Raw genomic sequence first — 21,302 nt, 5'->3', positions numbered from 1 at the left:
TGGGGAAAAAATGAAAGGAAAAGTGTTGGAGGCAAATTAACAGCTGCCAGATGTGAACAAGGGGGACTTAAAGAATGACAGCGATGGCACCAAAGAGTATATACTGTACAGTTGCTAAGGTGGGGCCCCAACATGGGATAATCACACCACCACGGGGATATGAACACACACACAAAATGCGCCACACACTACCACGTGCTCGAACACATATACCACCCTCAGTGCACATTTCACCACACATACACCAACCTCGCCACATAAAAGTAGAAACACAAAAGTCGCCGCTCAAAACTCGCCACGCGCAAAACTCTCCACATGCAAAACTCGCCACACGTGCAAAACTCGCCACACGCAAAACTTGCACACGCAGAAAAATTGCCACACGCAGAAAAATTGCCACATGCACAAAAGTTGCAACACATGCAAAAGTTGCCTCACACAAAACTTGCACATACTCAAAAGGCACCACACATAAAACTCGCCACGCGCAAAACTCGCCATGCGCAAAACTTGCTGCACACAACTTGCTACACTAACCTGTCACATGCAACTCGACACACAAAAAGTTGCTACACGCATGTCGCCACACAAAACTCATCTCACAAAAGTCCCTACATGCATGTCGCCACACGCAACTCAACACACACAACTTGACACACGAAACTCGCCCTAAAACACACACAAGTCTGGTATCCTTCAAAAATAAAAATCTGATTAATAAGCAGACAAACTACAAGAGCAACAAATGTACCATATAGGAATCCGGCAGCTGTCAGTCACATGACCAGTCTATTATGTGTATGTGTGAGCTAATATATACTGCCAGGGGGTGGGCTTACTGTTGGCTGGGGATTTATCAGGCTGCCATTTTAGCTTACAAATACTGAGGTAAAAATACTGACCAAATAACGTGTGAACGAGGGCTAATACAGGAGGAGATGGCATACAGCTATATACTATATACAGGAGATGACACACAGGTATATACTATTTACAGGGGAGATGACACACAGGTATATACTATATACAGGAGGAGATGACACACAGATATATACTATATACAGGAGAGATGACACACAGGTATATACTATATAGAGGAGGAGATGACATACAGGTACATACTACATACAGGAGGAGATGACATACAGGTATATACTATATACAGGAGGAGATGACACACAGGTATATACTATATACAGGAGCAGATTACCTACAGGTATATAGTATATACAGGAGGAGATGACACAGGTATATGCTATGTATAGGAGGAGATGACATACAGGTATATACTATATACAGGAGATGACACACAGATATATACTATATATAGGTGAGATGACACACAGGTATATACTATATACAGGAGATTACATACAGGTATATCTAATATATAAAGCTGAATGTGTGTATGTATGTATGTGTGTATGTCCGGGATTGGCATCTGTACCGTCGCAGCTACAGCCACAAAATTTTGCACAGTCACACGTCTGGACCCCGAGAGCGTCATAGGCTATGTTGTGAGGTGAAATTTTAACCCCGCGCGTTCCAATTCACCAAACAATTTTGCTCCTATCTACATAATGGGGAAAAAGTGAAGGGAAAAGTGTTGGAGGAAAATTGACAGCTGCCAGATGTGAACAATGAGGACTTAAAGAATGAGAGCGATGGCGACAAAGAGTATATACCGTACAGTTGCTAAGGTGGGGCCCCGACATGGGATACTCACCACACACGGGGATATGAACACAAACACAAAATGCGCCACACACTACCACGTGCTTGAACACATATACCACCCTCAGCACACATTTCACCACACACACACACCAACCTCGCCACATAAAAGTCGAAACACAAAAGTCACCACTCAAAACTCGCTACATGCAAAACTCGCCATATGCAAAACTAGGCTCACGCAAAACTCGCCACACGTGCAAAACTCACCTCATGGAAAACTCACCTCATGCAAAACTTGCACACACAGAAAAATTGCCACATGTACAAAAGTTGCACCACATGCAAAAGTTGCCTCACACAAAACTTGCACATACTCAAAATGCACCACACATAAAACTCGCCACGCGCAAAACTCGCCATGCACAAATCTTGCTGCACACAACTTGCTACACTAACCTGTCACATGCAACTCAACACACAAAATGTTGCTACACGCATGTCGCCACACAAAACTCATCTCACAAAAGTCGCTACATGCATGTCGCCACACGCAACTCAACACACACAACTTGACACATAAAACTCGCCCTAAAACACACACAAGTCTGGTATTGTCCTTCAAAAATAAAAATCTGATTAATAAGCAAACTACAAGAGCAACAAATGTACCATATAGGAAATACGGCAGCTGTCAGTCACATGACCTGTCTATTATGTGTATGTGTGAGCTAATATATACTGCCAGGGGGGAGGGCTTCCTGTTGGCTGGGGATTTATCAGGCTGCCAATAGCAACCAATCACAGCTCAGCTTCTATTTTGCTACAGTTAATTAACCTGAGCTCTGATTGGTTAATATAGGCAACAAAGACATTCTCAGTATAACAAAGCTAATATATGTTGTGAAATGCTTCTATTTGCTTAGTTTTTGCCTTTTAATAATTACATTTCTATCTATTTGTTTTGTGGTTTTTGTGTGCAGAATAAATTTTTGTTAACACATTCTATTTTGCTAACAGCAGTCATTAACCCGGGCGAAGCCGGGTAGTACAGCTAGTATATATATATATATATATATATGTGTGTGTGTGTGTTTTTAAGAACATTTCGTTGTAAAACGATGTATAAATGTCAGAGAACTGCTGTATGTAAAAGCTCATGTTAAAATCGCATTGCACACGGATTGCATACGGCTGTCATACGGATGTTGTGATAAAAAAGAAATCGCATGACACTCGCATGATTTACCGTTTTTTTGCTCTCAAGTGGAAATGAGCCCTTACTCACATGCTGGATATTGGACCCGGCAGACGGACTAGCAGCGCTGGTACAGGAGAAGAGATATATATATATATTTTTTTTTTTTTGTAAATATCTTCCACCTGCCTATGACAATTAAAAGGGATTTTCTAGTAGTGGACGAACCCTTTATGTTAACTGCATCGGTCACCCAAGAACATGACAGTCCCCGTCCTTATACGCTCCAATCGTGGGCAAACATAAAACATAGGTAGAAACTGAACAATGCCTTCTAAAAGAACGAAATAAAAAAGTGCTATACCCATACCTACCAACAGCCCCAATTCTGCCGGGACAATCCGTGCACCACACATGGTTTAAACAAATCCGACCCATAAAAGGCTGTTGCTAATAAGTTTGGGGACAGTCCTGGATGGTCCTACGTAAGGCGTAAGTGCCACGATGTGAGATATTGTAATTGTAGTGAATATGTATATGATGACTGTGTATACACCTGTCTGCAATGCGCTGCTCCATTCATTGTCTATGGGACTCCCAGAGAAAACCAAGTACAGCGCTCGGCTATTTCTAGCAATCCGATAGACAATGAATAGAGCAGATGTCCTGAATGTGCTGCTCTGCTGCATTCAAGATGAGGAGCCCAGTTCTTGTTACTGTTGGTGGTCCGACTGCGATTAACGGTAATTTAGCCTACATAAATATGTACATGTCAGTTAAAGGGCGTGTCTACCTTTAAAAACTACTTCTATTCAAGTTTAAGCTACGTAAAAAAGTTCTGCAACTTTATTAATACATATATTACTAATCTTGTGCAAAATCTCAACCTCTATTAGAGATGCGTTAACAGTTCTACAGGGTTCAGAGCAGAAATCTCCCAGCATTCCTATCCAATTCAGTGGGTGCACAGAGCACTTTACAGTCATGTCAATGGTTTCCAATGCCAAAAACTAGCAGAATTGTGAATGCGGCTCTGAAGTATCACACATGCAGTAATGAATTCCATGTGTTTCCAAAGCTACATTTTCATGATATTACCTTGTGGAGATAAGCGGCAGCTTCTGCTTGGGGTGCGCCCACTCTTCCCGAGTCTTGGGCATTGCCTCAAAGAGAAGAAAATCCTTCTGGGAAACAACGGCAAGCATAGCATGCCATAAAGCCCGTCCATCGTCCTGAGAGATCTGAGGTGGAAAATAATGAAGGTCAGTACACAAGTCTCTGTTTACGTGTGTGTGTATGTTTATGTATGTATATATATATATATATATATATATATATATATATATATATATATATATACATACATATACACTCACCGGCCACTTTATTAGGTACACCTGTCCAACTTCTTGTTAACACTTAATTTCTAATCAGCCAATCACATGGCGGCAACTCAGTGCATTTAGGCATGTAGACATGGTCAAGACAATCTCCTGCAGTTCAAACCGAGCATCAGTATGGGGAAGAAAGGTGATTTGAGTGCCTTTGAACGTGGCATGGTTGTTGGTGCCAGAAGGGCTGGTCTGAGTATTTCAGAAACTGCTGATCTACTGGGATTTTCACGCACAACCATCTCTAGGGTTTACAGAGAATGGTCCGAAAAAGAAAAAAAATCCAGTGAGCGGCAGTTCTGTGGGCGGAAATGCCTTGTTGATGCCAGAGGTCAGAGGAGAATGGGCAGACTGGTTCGAGCTGATAGAAAGGCAACAGTGACTCAAATCGCCACCCGTTACAACCAAGGTAGGCCTAAGAGCATCTCTGAACGCACAGTGCGTCGAACTTTGAGGCAGATGGGCTACAGCAGCAGAAGACCACACCGGGTACCACTCCTTTCAGCTAAGAACAGGAAACTGAGGCTACAATTTGTACAAGCTCATCGAAATTGGACAGTAGAAGATTGGAAAAACGTTGCTTGGTCTGATGAGTCTCGATTTCTGCTGCGACATTCGGATGGTAGGGTCAGAATTTGGCGTAAACAACATGAAAGCATGGATCCATCCTGCCTTGTATGGAGCATCTTTGGGATGTGCAGCCGACAAATCTGCGGCAACTGTGTGATGCCATCATGTCAATATGGACCAAAATCTCTGAGGAATGCTTCCAGCACCTTGTTGAATCTATGCCACGAAGAATTGAGGCAGTTCTGAAGGCAAAAGGGGGTCCAACCCGTTACTAGCATGGTGTACCTAATAAAGTGGCCGGTGAGTGTATAATCAAAAAGCACCAGTTTGAAGCATACCTGAGAGTATAGAACTCTCCCCAGATGCCCCACGGGCATCCACTCAAATGGACAACTCCAGAAAAGCTGAAACAGAAAAAAATGGAGTAAACCAGTCCCAAACAACATATTTAAGAAACAGATCCAAAATGTATTACACAAGTACAATAAAATACAAACAATATATATAGAATATATAGAACAAAGGAGACATGACGGTACGTCAGGTTACTTGTGGTTTAACCGGAGTTCATCCCTAAAGGATGCACACAATATATATAACATTGAATCCAGGGAATAATCAAGAGCTCAACAGAGCATCAATAACAAATCACCCTATTCCCAGAAAAATAACCATAAGGCACATAATCAAACTTTTAATTGTGCATGCTTACCCATGAATAGAAGGGAAATCCAACCACACTTCACCTGACTGCCCCGGACGCGCGTTTAGCGGTGAGCTTTTTCAACAGGGGTTGATGTAATGTAACGTCTAATGTGTTTAAATATCCATGACACCGGAAGTATGGCTGGTAAATGGCGCATGCGCACTTGCGGTCCGCGTGCGTCTCCACCGTGGCCGTCATAACAGAGCGCCCATAGAGGCGGAAACCCTCCTTGTGACGTCAACTTGTTTGGGCGCGCCGCTCATATAGATAGCCACTAGAGGGGACGGGCGCTGGAAACGACAAACGCGCATGCGCTCCACTGGCCACCATTTTGAAGAAGACCAAGAGCTCGGCCATATTTAGAAGGCCAATATTAAGATAAAGAAAACTGCCGTGATCAGCGTACCCCTACAAAAAGTAACCCGCTAAAGTGACATAAAAGTACGCTGAAAAGCAGTAAGTATATAACATTATAAGTAATTTAGCATCTAAACTATCATAAAACGTTAATCTACACAAATAGATTAATAAATATCCCACAAACACCAGTTAAAGTGCCAATAATGCATAATAAAATCCAGTACGACGAAGGAAGAATCTTCATTATTATTCTGTGATCCATATAAATAGAGGTGAGTCCATCATGCTTCATACAGCTTCTGAGCTCATGATCAGTAAACAATATTAAAAACTAAAACAGAAAAACACAAACACAAAATTAAAAATGAGTGGACGACAGGGGGTATTAACAGAGAGAGGATTATTTGGGAAAAATTACCCCATATATCACTACCAATTTAGACTAGCAACGCAGACGGAGCGAAAAAGATGGAACATATACCAATACAAAAAGGTATACTACAGCAGGACAAGTCATAAAAAAGGAGCGAAACGCAACTTTTCGTTAAGTCCTTTAGGGGCAACGGTATCAAGGGTGACGATCCATTTGCACAAGGGAGCAGGGACATGTAGCATAATATACCACAAAAGTGGAATTACATGAAATGAAATCGGGGATCTTAAATTCTCTGCTCCCATCCGATGTTTTAAAGGTCCCACATCTCAAGATGTTAGGACACGCGACACGTCCCACACGGGTAGCAACCTCGTCGTGGGTTATTTGCACCAAAAAATTTCTTTGTTTTGGCCACATTGTGGCTACTCACTAAACTATCCCTTAAGTTCCTTCCCCTCCGTTGTGTCATCAAAGGGGATTTGGGAAGTTGTGATGCCAAGACATTATCGGTAAACAATACAAAATAAGAGTTTATTTTGACTCACAATTATTTTGTATTTAAGGATAGGTTTTATTTACAGACACAGGGTACCGCGGTGGGCGCGGCATATGCCCCGTCTTATGCAAATTTATTTTTGGGTTATTGGGAAAGACACATTTTTCAGGGTGACAGGGCACATGCCGCAGACCCAGTGGTTGGCTGGTTTCGTTACATTGATGACGTTCTTATCATTTGGAACGGTGACGAGACCAGCCTGACCAGGTTCATGCAAGGACTTAATAACACTTTTGATTTGAAATTTACGTACACTTGGCACAGTAACAGGATTGATTTTTTGGATATCACTTTATACGTAAATTGGGACGGAGCAATTGAAACTGACTTATATAGAAAAGAAACATCGGTAAATTCTATATTACACGCATCTCGGGCATACAATTATTCAGTGATCAAAGCCATTCCAGTTGGACAATTTTTGAGGAATAGGCGGGTGTGCTCTACAGAAGCCCGTTTTGAGAGACAGCCCCCCATCCTTACCAGACGATTTGAGGATAGGGGGTACAGCCGCCGGTGCATTAGGGCAGGATATGGTAGGGCCAAGTCTACACGCAGGAACGAATTGTTGTTACAGTCTAAAAGAACTGAATCACCCAATGATTCTGGGGTTAGATTCATTTCCACCTCCAATTGCCACTGGGGCCGGATCCGGGAGATTTTGAATAGACATTGGCCTGTATCCCTTTGATGACACAACAGAGGGGAAGGAACTTAAGGGATAGTTTAGTGAGTAGCCATTATGTGGCCAAAACAAAGAACTTTTTTGGTGCAAATAACCCACGACGAGGTTGCTACCCGTGTGGGACGTGTCGCGTGTCCTAACATCTTGAGATGTGGGACCTTTAAAACATCGGATGGGAGCAGAGAATTTAAGATCCGCGATTTCATTTCATGTAATTCCACTTTTGTGGTATATTATGCTACATGTCCCTGCTCCCTTGTGTATATTGGTCTCACGTCAAGAGAACTAAAAGTTAGGACGTGCGAGACATCGTGGCGGCCAAGGATGTGACAGATATATCCTGTCTCAAAACATGGCCAAGGCATTTTCGGATACATCACGGATCCGACCCCAGTGGCCTAAAGGTGAGGGGCATAGATGGGGTTCATGGCGGTATTAGGGGTGGCAATATGGTCAAGATCCTGGCACAACGTGAGTGCAAATGGATCGTCACCCTTGATACCGTTGCCCCTAAAGGACTTAACGAAAAGTTGCGTTTCGCTCCTTTTTTATGACTTGTCCTGCTGTAGTATACCTTTTTGTATTGGTATATGTTCCATCTTTTTCGCTCCGTCTGTGTTGCTAGTCTAAATTGGTAGTGATATATGGGGTAATTTTAATCCTCTCTCTGTTAATACCCCCTGTCGTCCACTCATTTTTAATTTTGTATATTTATTGTCTCTTTGTGTTTTTCTGTTTTAGTTTTTAATATTGTTTACTGATCATGAGCTCAGAAGCTGTATGAAGCATGATGGACTCACCTCTATTTATATGGATCACAGAATAACAATGAAGATTCTTCCTTCGTCGTACTGGATTTTATTATGCATTATTGGCACTTTAACTGGTGTTTGTGGGATATTTATTAATCTATTTGTGTAGATTAACGTTTTATGATAGTTTAGATGCTAAATTACTTATGTTATATACTTACTGCTTTTCAGCGTACTTTTATGTCACTTTAGCGGGTTACTTTTTGTAGGGGTACGCTGATCACGGCAGTTCTCTTTATCTTAATATTGGCCTTCTAAATATGGCCGCGCTCTTGGTCTTCTTCAAAATGGTGGCCAGTGGAGCGCATGCACGTTTGTCGTTTCCAGCGCCCGTCCCCTCTAGTGGCTATCTATATGAGCGGCGCGCCCATACAAGTTGACGTCACAAGGCGGGTTTCCGCCTCTATGGGCGCTCTGTTATGATGGCCACGGTGGAGACGCACGCGGACCGCAAGTGCGCATGCGCCATTTACCGGCCATACTTCCGATGTCATGGATATTTAAACACATTAGACGTTACATTACATCAACCCCTGTTGAAAAAGCTCACCGCTAAACGCGCGTCCGGGGCAGTCAGGTGAAGTGTGGTTGGATTTCCCTTCTATTCATGGGTAAGCATGCACAATTAAAAGTTTGATTATGTGCCTTATGGTTATTTTTCTGGGAATAGGGTGATTTGTTATTGATGCTCTGTTGAGCTCTTGATTATTCCCTGGATTCAATGTTATATATATTGTGTGCATCCTTTAGGGATGAACTCCGGTTAAACCACAAGTAACCTGACGTACCGTCATGTCTCCTTTGTTCTATATATTCTATATATATTGTTTGTATTTTATTGTACTTGTTTAATACATCTTGGATCTGTTTCTTAAATATGTTGTTTGGGACTGGTTTACTCCATTTTTTTCTGTTTCAACCAGTCTCTGTTATCAGCCACTTTAGTCACAAGCTAAAATCCTACAATACTTATCACAGCCAGGAGTTTGCATTAGTATATGCAGTTTAGACCAGACCTGGGCAAAGTGAGGCCCGTGGGTCACATCCGGTCCTCTGGCTGGTCCAGTCCAGTCTGCAGATTGAGACAGCCAAAGGGCTGAATACAGTGGCCCACGGGCTGCATCATGTCCTCGCTTACCACCCGCGTCCCGATATTACCCCCATCCTCAGGATGCAGACAGCGGTGAATACATTGGTGGAGGAGAGAGCCGCCGGCTCCTTCTTCCACCAATCGGTGAGAGTAACAGACAGCAGATGTGACCAGACATTGCGTCTACTGTGCGAAGAGTTAGTGCACTGGAGCAGAGCGCTGGGGAAACAGAAGCGAGGTATATAGGAGGCCATGTGCTCGCTCATACTGTATGTAGGAGGCTATGTGGGGGCTCATACTGTATATAGGAGGCTATGTGAGGGCTCATACTGTATATAGGAAGCTATGTGGGGGCACAATGTATTTTGGAGGCTATGTGAGGGCTCACACTGTATATAGGAGGCTATGTGGGGGCTTACACTGTATATAGGAAGCTATGTGGGGGCTCACAATGTATATAGGAGGCTATGTGGGGGTTCATACTGTATATAGGAGGCTATGTGGGGGCTTACACTGTATATAGAAGGCTATGGTGCTTACACTGCAAATGGGAAGCTATGTGGGGTTCACAATGTATATAGGAGGCTATGTGAGGGCTCACACTGTATATAGGAGGCTATGTGAGGGCTCACACTGTATATAGGAGGCTATGTGGGGCTTACACTGTATATAGGAGGCTATGTGAGGGTTCATACTGAATATAATGGGCTATGTAGCTGCTCATACTGTATATAGGAGGCTATGTGGGGGGCTTACACTATATAGGAGGCTATGTGAGGGTTCATACTGAATATATTGGGCTATGTAGCAGCTCATCTAATATATAATTGTTTAAGGGTCACTTCCGTCTTTCTGTCTGTCCTCAACTTCCGTCACGGTTATTCATTCGCTGATTGGTCTCGCCAGCTGCCTGTCATGGATGCCGCGACCAATCAGCGATGGCCACAGTCCGATTAGTCCCTCCCTACTCCCCTGCAGTCAGTGCCCGCTCCATACTCCCCGCAGTCACCGCTCACATAGGGTTAATGCCAGCGGTAACGGACCGCATTATGCCGCTGGTAACTCACTCCGTTACCGCCGGTATTAACCCTGTGTGATCAAGTTTTTACTATTGACGCTGCCTATGCAGCGTCAATAGTAAAAGGATCTAATGTTAAAAATAATTTAAAAAAATAAAAAATCATTATATACTCACCTTCCGCCGCCTTTCCCGATCCTCGCGACACTCCGGTAACCGCTCCGTGCAAGCGGCAGGTTCCGGTAGCAAGGATCGTGTGGGAGAAGGACCTGCCATGATGTCATGGTCATGTGACCGTGACGTCATTGCACCCTGGGACCGGAAGCTGCCGCCTGTACCGCGCAGGCGACAGAACTACAAATATGGTGAGTATGTTAGAACTACAAGGGGCCCTCGGATTGGAAGGCGAGTATGTTTATTTTTTAACCTGTGACATACGTGGCTGGGCAATATACTACGTGGCTGGGCAATATACTACGTGGCTCTGTGCTGTATACTACGTCACTGGGCAATATACTACGTCACTGGGCAATATACAATGTAACTGGGTAATATACTACGTAACTGGGCAATATACTACATGGGCTGTGCAATATACTACGTGGCTCTGTGCTGTATACTATGTCACTGGGCAATATACTACGTCACTGGGCAATATACTACGTCACTGGGCAATATAATATGTGGCTCTGTGCTGTATACTACGTCACTGGGCAATATACAAGGTGCCTGCGCAATGTACTGCGTGGCCTGCGCAATGTACTGCGTGGCCTGCGCAATGTACTGCGTGGCCTGCGCAATGTACTGCGTGGCCTGCGCAATGTACTGCGTGGCCTGCGCAATGTACTGCGTGGCCTGCGCAATGTACTGCGTGGCCTGCGCAATGTACTGCGTGGCCTGCGCAATGTACTGCGTGGCCTGCGTAATGTACTGCGTGGCCTGCGCAATGTACTGCGTGGGCTGCGCAATGTACTGCGTGGCTGCGCAATGTACTGCGTGGCTGTGCAATATACTACGTGGGCTGTGCTATACACTACGCATACATATTCTAGAATACTCAATGCGTTACAATCGGGGCACCATCTAGTACTGTGTATGAGGCTATGTGGGGGGCTTACACTATATATAGGAGGCTATGTGGGGGTTCATACTGTATATAGGAGGCTATGTGGGGGCTTACACTGTATATAGGAAGCTATGTGGGGCTCACACTGTATATAGAAGGCTATGGTGCTTACGCTGTATATAGGAAGCTATGTGGGGGCTCACACTGTATATAGAAGGCTATGGTGCTTACACTGTATATAGGAAGCTATGTGGGGCTCACAATGTATATAGGAGGCTATGTGGGGGTTCATACTGTATATAGGAGGCTATGTGGGGGCTTACACTGTATATAGGAAGCTATCTGGGGGCTCACAATGTATATAGGAGGCTATGTGGGGGTTTATACTGTATTTAGGCGGCTATGTGGGGGCTTACACTGTATATAGAAGGCTATGGTGCTTACACTGTATATAGGAAGCTATGTGGGGCTCACAATGTATATAAGAGGCTATGTGAGGGCTCACACTGTATATAGGAGGCTATGTGGGGCTTACACTGTAAATAGGAGGCTATATGAGAGGGTTCATACTGAATATATTGGGCTATGTAGCAGCTCATACTGTATATAGGAGGCTATGTGGGGGGCTTACACTATATATAGGAGGCTATGTGGGGGTTCATACTGTATATAGGAGGCTATGTGGGGGCTCACACTGTATATAGAAGACTATGGTGCTTACACTGTATATAGGAAGCTATGTGGGGCTCACAATGTATATAGGAGGCTAAGTGAGGGCTCGCACTGTATATAGGAGGTTATGTGGGGCTTACACTGTATATAGGAGGATATGTGAGGGTTCATACTGAATATATTGGGCTATGTAGCTGCTCATACTGTATATACAGTCATGGCCAAAAGTATTGACACCCCTGCAATTCTGTCAGATAATACTCAGTTTCTTCCTGAAAATGATTGCAAACACAAATTCTTTGGTATTATTATCTTCATTTAATTTGTCTTAAATGAAAAAACACAAAAAGAATTGTCCTAAAGCAAAATTGGGTACAATTCCACACCAAACAAAAAAAAGTGGACAAAAGTATTGGCACCGTTTGAAAAATCATGTGATGCTTCTCTAATTTGCATAATTAACAGCACCTGTAACTTACCTGTGGCACCTAACAGGTGTTGGCAATAACTAAATCACACTTGCAGCCAGTTGACATGGATTAAAGTTGACTCAACCTCTGTCCTGTGTCCTTGGGTGTACCACATCGAGCATGGAGAAAAGAAAGAAGACCAAAGAACTGTCTGAGGACTTGAGAAACCAAATTGTGAGGAAGCATGAGCAATCTCAAGGCTACAAGTCCATCTCGAAAAAACTGAATGTTCCTGTGTCTACTGTGCGCAGTGTCATCAAGAAGTTTAAAGCCCATGGCACTGTGGCTAACCTCCCTAGATGTGGACGGAAAAGAAAAATTGACAAGAGATTTCAATGCAAGATTGTGCGGATGTTGGATAAAGAACCTCGACTAACATCCAAACAAGTTCAAGCTGCCCTGCAGTCCGAGGGTATAACAGTGTCAACCCGTACTATCCGTCGGCATCTGAATGAAAAGGGATTGTATGGTAGGAGACCCAGGAAGACCCCACTTCTTACCCCGAGACATAAAAAAGCCAGGCTGGAGTTTGCCAAAACTTACCTGAAAAAGCCTAAAACGTTTTGGAAGAATGTTCTCTGGTCAGATGAGACAAAAGTAGAGCTTTTTGGGCAAAGGCATCAACACAGAGTTTACAGGAGAAAAAAAGAGGCATTCAAAGAAAAGAACATGGTCCCTACAGTCAAACATGGTGGAGGTTCCCTGATGTTTTGGGGATGCTTTACTGCCTCTGGCACTGGACTGCTTGACCGTGTGCATGGCATTATGAAGTCTGAGGACTACCAACAAATTTTGCAGCATAATGTAGGGCCCAGTGTGAAAAAGCTGGGTCTCCCTCAGAAGTCATGGGTCTTCCAGCAGGACAATGACCCAAAACACACTTCAAAAAACACTAGAAAATGGTTTGAGAGAAAGCACTGGAGACTTATAAGGTGGCCAGCAATGAGTCCAGACCTGAATCCCATAGAACACCTGTGGAGAGATCTAAAAATGGCAGTTTGGAGAAAACATCCTTCAAATATCAGGGACCTGGAGCAGTTTGCCAAAGAAGAATGGTCTAAAATTCCAGCAGAGCATTGTTAGAATCTCATTGATGGATACTGGAAGCGGTTGGTCGCAGTTATTTTGGCTAAAGGTTGTGCAACCAAGTATTAGGCTGAGGGTGCCAATACTTTTGTCTGGCCCATTTTTGGAGTTTTGTGTAAAATGATCAATGTTTTGCTTTTGCTTCATTCTTTTTTGTTTTTTCATTTAAGACAAATTAAATGAAAATAATAATACCGAAGAATTTGTGTTTGCAATCATTTTCAGGAAGAAACTAAGTATTATCTGACAGAATTGCAGGGGTGTCAATACTTTTGGCCATGACTGTAGGAGGCTATGTGAGGGCTTACACTGTATATAGGAGGCTATGTGAGGGTTCATACTGAATATATTGTGCTATGTAGCAGCTCATACTGTATATGGGAGGCTATGTGGGGGGCTTACTCTATAAAGGAGGCTATGTGGGGGCTTATACTGTATATAGGAGGCTATGTGAGGGTTCATACTGAATATATTGGGCTATGTAGCAGCTCATACTGTATATAGTAGGCTATGTGGGGGGGTTTACACTATATAGGAGGCTATGTGGGGGCTTACACTGTATATAGGAGGCTATGTGAGGGTTCATACTGAATATATTGGGCTAAGTAGTGGCTCATACTGTATACAGAAGGCTATGTGGGGCTCACACTGTATGTAGGGGTATATGTGAGGGCTTCTCAGTTGTGAGAAGTGGTAGATCTGTAAATTGTCCCCATTTACTGACAGCAGATAGTTCTTCATAATGGTAAAATATAACACTGACTGGAAATATGCAGAATTCATCGAGAGCATTTTAAAGGGGTTGTTCCATTAATAATATATCTACAGAATATATGACAAACATATAATTGCTGGGATCCCTATCAGTCCTGAGTACAGGGCCCCCAAAGTCCACCATGTGAATAGAGAGGGAGCACATATGCATGACCATTGTGCCACTCACTGTGTATGGGAGCGATGGTCGCTATCTTTCCCATAAATGTGAATGAAGCAGTGGTCAGCATGGACCACTATTGGAGGGGGTCTCGGCCGTCAGTTCCTCAGCTATCATGTATTGAGAAGATATTGGACCGTATACGTACCTGCTCAGCCACCCAGCCTAAATATCTGAGGTCATCGGTCGCAGCTCCCAGCATGCACTGGGTCTCTGCCAGGACCTGCGGCAGCAGAGCCGTGATGTTATTGTGCAAAGCCTGTGACCAGGACAGAGCGGAGGCCGAGTCCCTGCAGCGGAGCACCAGAGAGTGGCATCCATCCGGCGAGCGCAGCTCTACCAGCCTGGAAGAGATGGAGACATAAGAGGCACGGAGCAGAGGCGCGAGGCACACCGCTACATGTACCTCCTACGGAGACAAACAGGAACACTGGAGCCACGCACACATTGTCACTGACCGTCCCTCGGGGTCGTACATGCTCAGATTTCTCGCAGCGTAACACATTTTTAAGGGAATGACCTTGCAGTCCCTGGGGCCATGTTTGGGGGAACCAGATGCATCGCTGTGCGCTGGACTGCGGAGGTCACAACTGTCCCAGGGAAGATCACCCACCAGGGACGCCTTCCGAATGTAGGGGGACACGTCCTGCAGGAAGCGCACTGTGGAGAAGAGAAGATTGGAGAATTAAAGAGTTAATATGGCGCACGCATACAGCAATTACATTGCCATTCAGGATCCTGGAAAAGGTGGATGACAACCCTGGTCACAGTTGCGTTTGAGCTCACTCAAATTTCCTATACTTATTGGAATATTTTTAGCAACTTAATGAGTCAAGAATTTCATATTTTTTACTGCTGATGTTATGGATTTCACAATGAAATTTTCGTTAAATCTATTCCTGGAAGTTGCATAAGATGCGAGTAATGCGACGAAGGGGGGAGGCTTAATAAAAAAAAGGCTTAATAAAAACTTTAGAATATTCCCTTAAATGGGGTCCCCAGAATAAATATGGCAAGAAATAATGACGCCAGACTGATGGTGGCTGCCAGACATCTTACACCCCCCTCGCTCCTCGGGGACGTCAGGGGTTAATCTGGTCTGAAGCCGCTATCTCACTGCAGATTATATGGCTTGCTGCAGAATAGGGGAGGATTAGGGAGAGTCTCCATATAAGGGAGAGAGGGATCCCATGGTGTTATAAACGGAGAGGCGCAGAAGAGGGGAAAGGGGGCACAGAAGGGTCTCGCTCCAATACCAGCAGCCCCTAAGGATAGAGCTGTCGGGTGCAGCCAAAAGAAGTCGCTGTATTCCACAGCCATTCTTCCTAAATATCAGTTACATGGAAAGTTGGGTGATGGACCCCCATTTAAGGAACCACTCAGCTTTCCAAAACTCCTTAAAGGCTGGATATTGGTAAAAGTGGGTCACCCGGGTCATTGTTTGCTTATCAGTTCCATCTGTTGTGAAACTACAAATCCCAGCATAACCTGACTCCAGAATGAGGAGGAGAATGCGGTTCACAGCTGAGAAACGAGGGAGGCAGTGGCATTTTTTATCAGTGGTCTCCAACTTGTGGCTCTACAGCTGTTGTGGAACTACAAATCACAGCATGTCCTGACTGCAAAATGCTGGAGGTTGTAGTTTCACAACAGTTTTTTTGTATCAGACATGTTACTCTAAAGCCACTCGTACCGAGCGTTCCTACTTTTGGGACTTTTCCACCAAATTTGGCAACGAGAAAAATAAAGCAAATGTCATTGTTCTCCATCTGAACCAACAGAAATTGATGTTACTTAGGGGGTCCATTCAGTGTACCCCCCGAAAAAAGTTACTGGAAAGAGTGATTGTCCCATTTTTTTTTTTCCAATAAAGTCTGTGTAATACATACTCTGGGGCACCCCCCCCTTTTTTTTTTTTTTTTGGGGGGGGGGGGGAGAACTACTTACATCACTATTAATACACAGTTGTCACTTGTAAAAAATTCCTGAATAAAGGTTAGAGTCCTTCTGAAAAGGACATGTTTGCAGAACTTCACGGGAAGAACCATGTGAGCCTTGATTGGGGGAAAGCCAATGACTGACAGGGCTCTATTCCAGAAGCCCCGCCCACCTGTCCTTTCCAGAAGGACTGCAGGCTGCACTCAATACCCCTGAAATGATTTCTGGTGCTGTTCAGTTAGTGCTATATGCACACCCTTGAATTAACTAATATACCCCACCAGAACCTCTATGAAGAAGCTGATTGGCTGAAACTAAACGGCTCCACCACAAATCACGTAAAGGTATTTGCCTTCCCTTTTGCCTGAGGCTTTAGGATTCACATGACTCCATTGCTGTCCCCTAAGGATTTGGCAAGACTACCAGTTACACCATTTAAAGGGTAACATAAAGGGGAAGAGGACTCGAACTCTACTGACACCTACTGGAAGAAGCAATCCTAAAAGTCAATTTTGACCTCTCTCAAGAGGCAATTTGCACATTTATTTCCCCCAGTGGAGCAAGGTGTCATGGGATAAGTAGTTTCTAGAAGTACCGGCCAACAGATGTAGAGAACAGGAGGACATTGTTATAATCCACATTTATGAGCGAGCGGATGAAAGTGCATCATATAAAATACTGTACAATATCAAATTTACAAGGAGGAGGAAAAATTACCTTTCCTCTAGAGACGAATATTCACTCTCCTATGGATCATCAGTTTACCAATATCATGAAAGCTGGTACTTAGGATTATAAATCCAAGCTTCCAGAAACAGCGCCACCCCTTACTGCAGGTTATGCGTGGTATTGCAGTTCCAAGAAATAAATCTGCAAAACCTGACCCAACCTGAGGACCGATGTCCCTGATTTTGGAAGAAAACAGCCAAGTTTTTCACAATCAGACATACTTGGGACGCCTACTAAGAAAATCACCTCTCATTCTGGGCAAACATGCACATGATAATGGAATTCTCAAAACGTAACAAAAAGGAAAATTAAATAAATGTATCAAGTTTCTGAAACGGTAAACAATAAAAGAAAATGTGCAACTTACCGATATTAAAAAAAATTATAAAAATTTAAATTACCGTTTTGTGTATACAGCTTCAATGCAGATCTATGCGTACTACAATTTACATCCTATTTCGTGCTGTGTTTTTCATGAACACTCCCAAACTTTAACCATCTACGACAGTTTTACAGCGCAGAGTAAACATCACCATCTTGTAACATTTATGAGTCGGTCACATGCGGAGCATATGCTGGCTACATAAACGGCACACCCAGTGCCCAGAGACCCGGTCGCTCCCAGCTCACCAGATGCCTCCATCTGGGGGAGAGGGACATTGAGGTCTGTAGTTTTTCTTTACACCGGTGGTCTCAAAACTGCGCCTCTCCAAAGCTTATAGAACTACATCTCTCAGCATGTCCTAACAATCTATGTTCATAGCTGTGGAATTGGGAGTATGGCACCGAACCACATTTTCAAAATAAGTTTTTGCTTTAGTTGGGAGCTGAACTTTGCAGATCTGGAACAGGCTCCATGTCCTCGTCTGGTTCCGTAAATCGAAAAATCACCCACGTGGACTAGCAATTTGCTACAATTGTATCTCATCCACACAAGGCTTTGAAATAAACAAGATACAGATACATTGTAGCAGTATGCTGTTTACAGAAGATGGTCTGCACTGGATACATTGTAGCAAACAGGTTTAGTTGTTTATTTTCCCCATCTCCTGGATGTAAACGGAAATTGATCCATGAAGTTTTAAGACTTGTTCACATGCTGCATTTTTTGCCCTGTCTTTAAAAAATAAATAAATAAATAAAAATTGCTGTTTATAGTACCAGAAAAGTGAACGCAATTTCTAAAATTGTCCACAGCGGGGTTTTTTTGCCAACAGTCTGACTTCTGGTGCAAAAAAATCTGCTACAAATACTCAATGTGTGCACACAGCCCAAGTCACATCCTGAAGGTTTGCCACATAAGATCAGCCCAAGTCACACCTGAAGGTTTGCTACATAAGATCAGCCCAAGTCACATCCTGAAGGTTTGCTACACAAGATCAGCCCATGTCACATCCCGAAGGTTTGCCACATAAGATCAGCCCAAGTCACATCCTGAAGGTTTGCTACACAAGATCAGCCCAAGTCACATCCTGAAGGTTTGCCACATAAGATCAGCCCAAATAATATACAGGTTGACCAACAGCACTCACTATTTAGGGGCGCTCGTTCCAAGTCCAGGGAACCCTCCTGGGAAGACGTATATCAAGAAATAGAAAGAACAGCGCTCCAACCGAAACGTTGCTATTTTATCATGGCTGGAATAAAGACTCTCTTTTTTGGATAATAACACCCGGTTGGAGCGCTGTTCTTTCTATTTCTTGATCAGATCAGCCCAAGTCACATCCCGAAGGTTTGCCACATAAGATCAGCCCAAGTCACATCCTGAAGGTTTGATACATAAGATCAAAACGAAGACAAGACTACAGACTGATACATTGTAGCAAACTGCAAGAATAGGAGAAAGATTTGTACTGCTGATAATGTTGGGAGTTGTAGTCCCTACAGCAGGTAGTACTTTGTAAAACATAGGACTTAGTGGATACATTTTAACGCATCCCAGCGCGGTGAAAGATGGTGTCAAATCTTTATGAGGTCTCGCAGGCCATTAATAAATATTTTATAAAAACGTTAAAATATTGCAGCTCCCACTGCCAAACCTCCATTATTTTTAACCATTTCATGGAGCGATAATTCCTTTAATTGTGTAGGATTACGGTTATCTGAGCCCCGTAGCAGCCTACCCTATGGGTTCCGCCAATGAGGGACCCAGATAACGAAGTAATCTCAATATAACGACACCACTGCTGTAATCTTCCCACTTTTTTGGTGAAATCGCATACACAGAAACAGATGATGCTCTCTATAAGGTGACAGCAGTCATCAGCGGGGGCTGGAGGGGTATTAATATTAATGCCGAGTTAAGACCGATTAGTATTGTCAGGAGCAGACTCAGCAAATCTGGCAATTCTGGTAGGCAAGCGCGAGGCAAAATTCTGCATGGAAGGGTTAACGCGGCTGCAGAAAGTTCTGTTTTTTTGGCAGCTCCATGGAACTGGGCAAAGAGGAGCGTCTACTAAAAAAAAAAAAAAAAAAAAGTCCTTTACACGAACACACCCAGATTTCTGGGACAAACCTGCACATTTGCAGCCCATAGGAATAAGAAGAATAGTCTGCCGGATCGGGTGACCCTCAGAACTTCCCAATGAGCGCCAAAGGTCATCTGGTAAATCAGATCTTAGAAGGTCCAATTTCCAACACTGCCAGATGATGCGTGATGTCTTTGCCTATGTTCACACAGAGGTTTATTTTTTTTTAGGATTTGAAAAAAAAGGAGTTTTTCCAAATGGAATCACCTTTGGCCAGAGTCAGATGAGCCTATTAAAAAATCATCAGACTTTCATCCAGAAATCGAGGACGATTTTCATCTATGCCGTCCATATGACATCCGATTTTATACATCAACAGTTTATGATGTTACACAATCAAATAGGGTAATAACTGCAATGTATCCATAAAAATATGATGCAATCCATATGTTCCATATGGGATCTGATTTTTTGGGGAAACTTTGGTTTGGGGAAGTGGAGAGGGGAGTTTTTGGAGAGCTTTTGGCTATGTTCACATGGGAGGGTTTTTTGGCATTTTTTTTTTTTTCCGTTATAGGGCGATTCCAGTCCAAAATGCTCCTCAAACAGATTTGGAAAACTTTTCCTATTCATTTCTAAGGTGTTTTTTTAGGCATTTTTTTGGCGTATTTTTCAAACAGATTCCGCCTACAACACCTCGGTAAAATCGCTAATAAAAACGGCAAAAAGAAAGAGCAAACATACGGTAATGTCCAAACAACTTTGATATGCACATGATTCATCTTTTGTCACTTCTTTCAGCCGTGAAGAGGCTAAGGCTACTTTCACATTAGCGTCGTGCACTGCACGTCGCAATGCGACGTTGCAGCGCACCGACGCATACTGTGCAAGCGCCGCACAACGGGGGCAGAGGATGCCGTTTTTCAACGCATCCTCTGCCCCATTGTAAGGTGCGGGGAGGCGGGGGCGGAGTTCCGGCCGCGCATGCGCGGTCGGAAAAGACGTGAACGACGCACCAAAAAACGTTACAAGCAACGTTTTTTGGTGGCGACGGTCCGACGCAACCGTCGCACGACGGTTGCGACGTGTGGCAATGCGTCGCTAATGCAAGTCAATGGAGAAAAAACGCATCCTGCAAGCACTTTTGCAGGATGCGTTTTTTCTCCAAAACGACGCATAGCGACGTGCAGTGCACAACACTAGTGTGAAAGTAGCCTAAAAGAAATGACCTTTCCATTCTTGAGCTTGAAAGCCACCACTATGTTATATATGAAAAGTAAAAAAAATAAAATAAAAGCTGCTGCGAAAGATGTCTGAAAAGCCTGATTTAATAAATATTTTACAAAACGACTTGGAGTCCCCTCCCATTTTTGATAACCAGTACAGGTAAAGCAGACAGCTACTGGCAAATATTATCAGGCTGGGAAGATCACTGGTTGTTGGACCATTTCCAGCCTAAAAATACAAGCCCGCAGGCACCCCAGAATTGGCACATCACATTTG

General features: G+C 43.6%; 1 protein-coding gene across 1 annotated transcript in view; it reads right to left on the bottom strand.

Annotated features, from left to right (window-relative positions):
• Positions 1-21,302, bottom strand: part of SNTB2 (syntrophin beta 2) — a 37,619-nt gene that overhangs the window by 11,111 nt on the left and 5,206 nt on the right. Inside the window, exons 2-4 of the mRNA XM_077288495.1 lie at positions 15,123-15,324; positions 14,813-15,008; positions 3,971-4,113 (exon numbers count right to left, since the gene is read on the bottom strand). Of these exons, the coding sequence (XP_077144610.1) occupies positions 3,971-4,113; positions 14,813-15,008; positions 15,123-15,324 (541 nt within the window). The remainder of the gene's footprint in view (positions 1-3,970; positions 4,114-14,812; positions 15,009-15,122; positions 15,325-21,302) is intronic.

Source organism: Ranitomeya variabilis, chromosome 2 (genome assembly GCF_051348905.1).
Source record: "Ranitomeya variabilis isolate aRanVar5 chromosome 2, aRanVar5.hap1, whole genome shotgun sequence".
NCBI lineage: Eukaryota > Metazoa > Chordata > Amphibia > Anura > Dendrobatidae > Ranitomeya > Ranitomeya variabilis.
The sequence above is the reverse complement of the archived record's forward strand: the minus strand, read 5'-3'. Positions and strand labels throughout refer to the sequence as shown.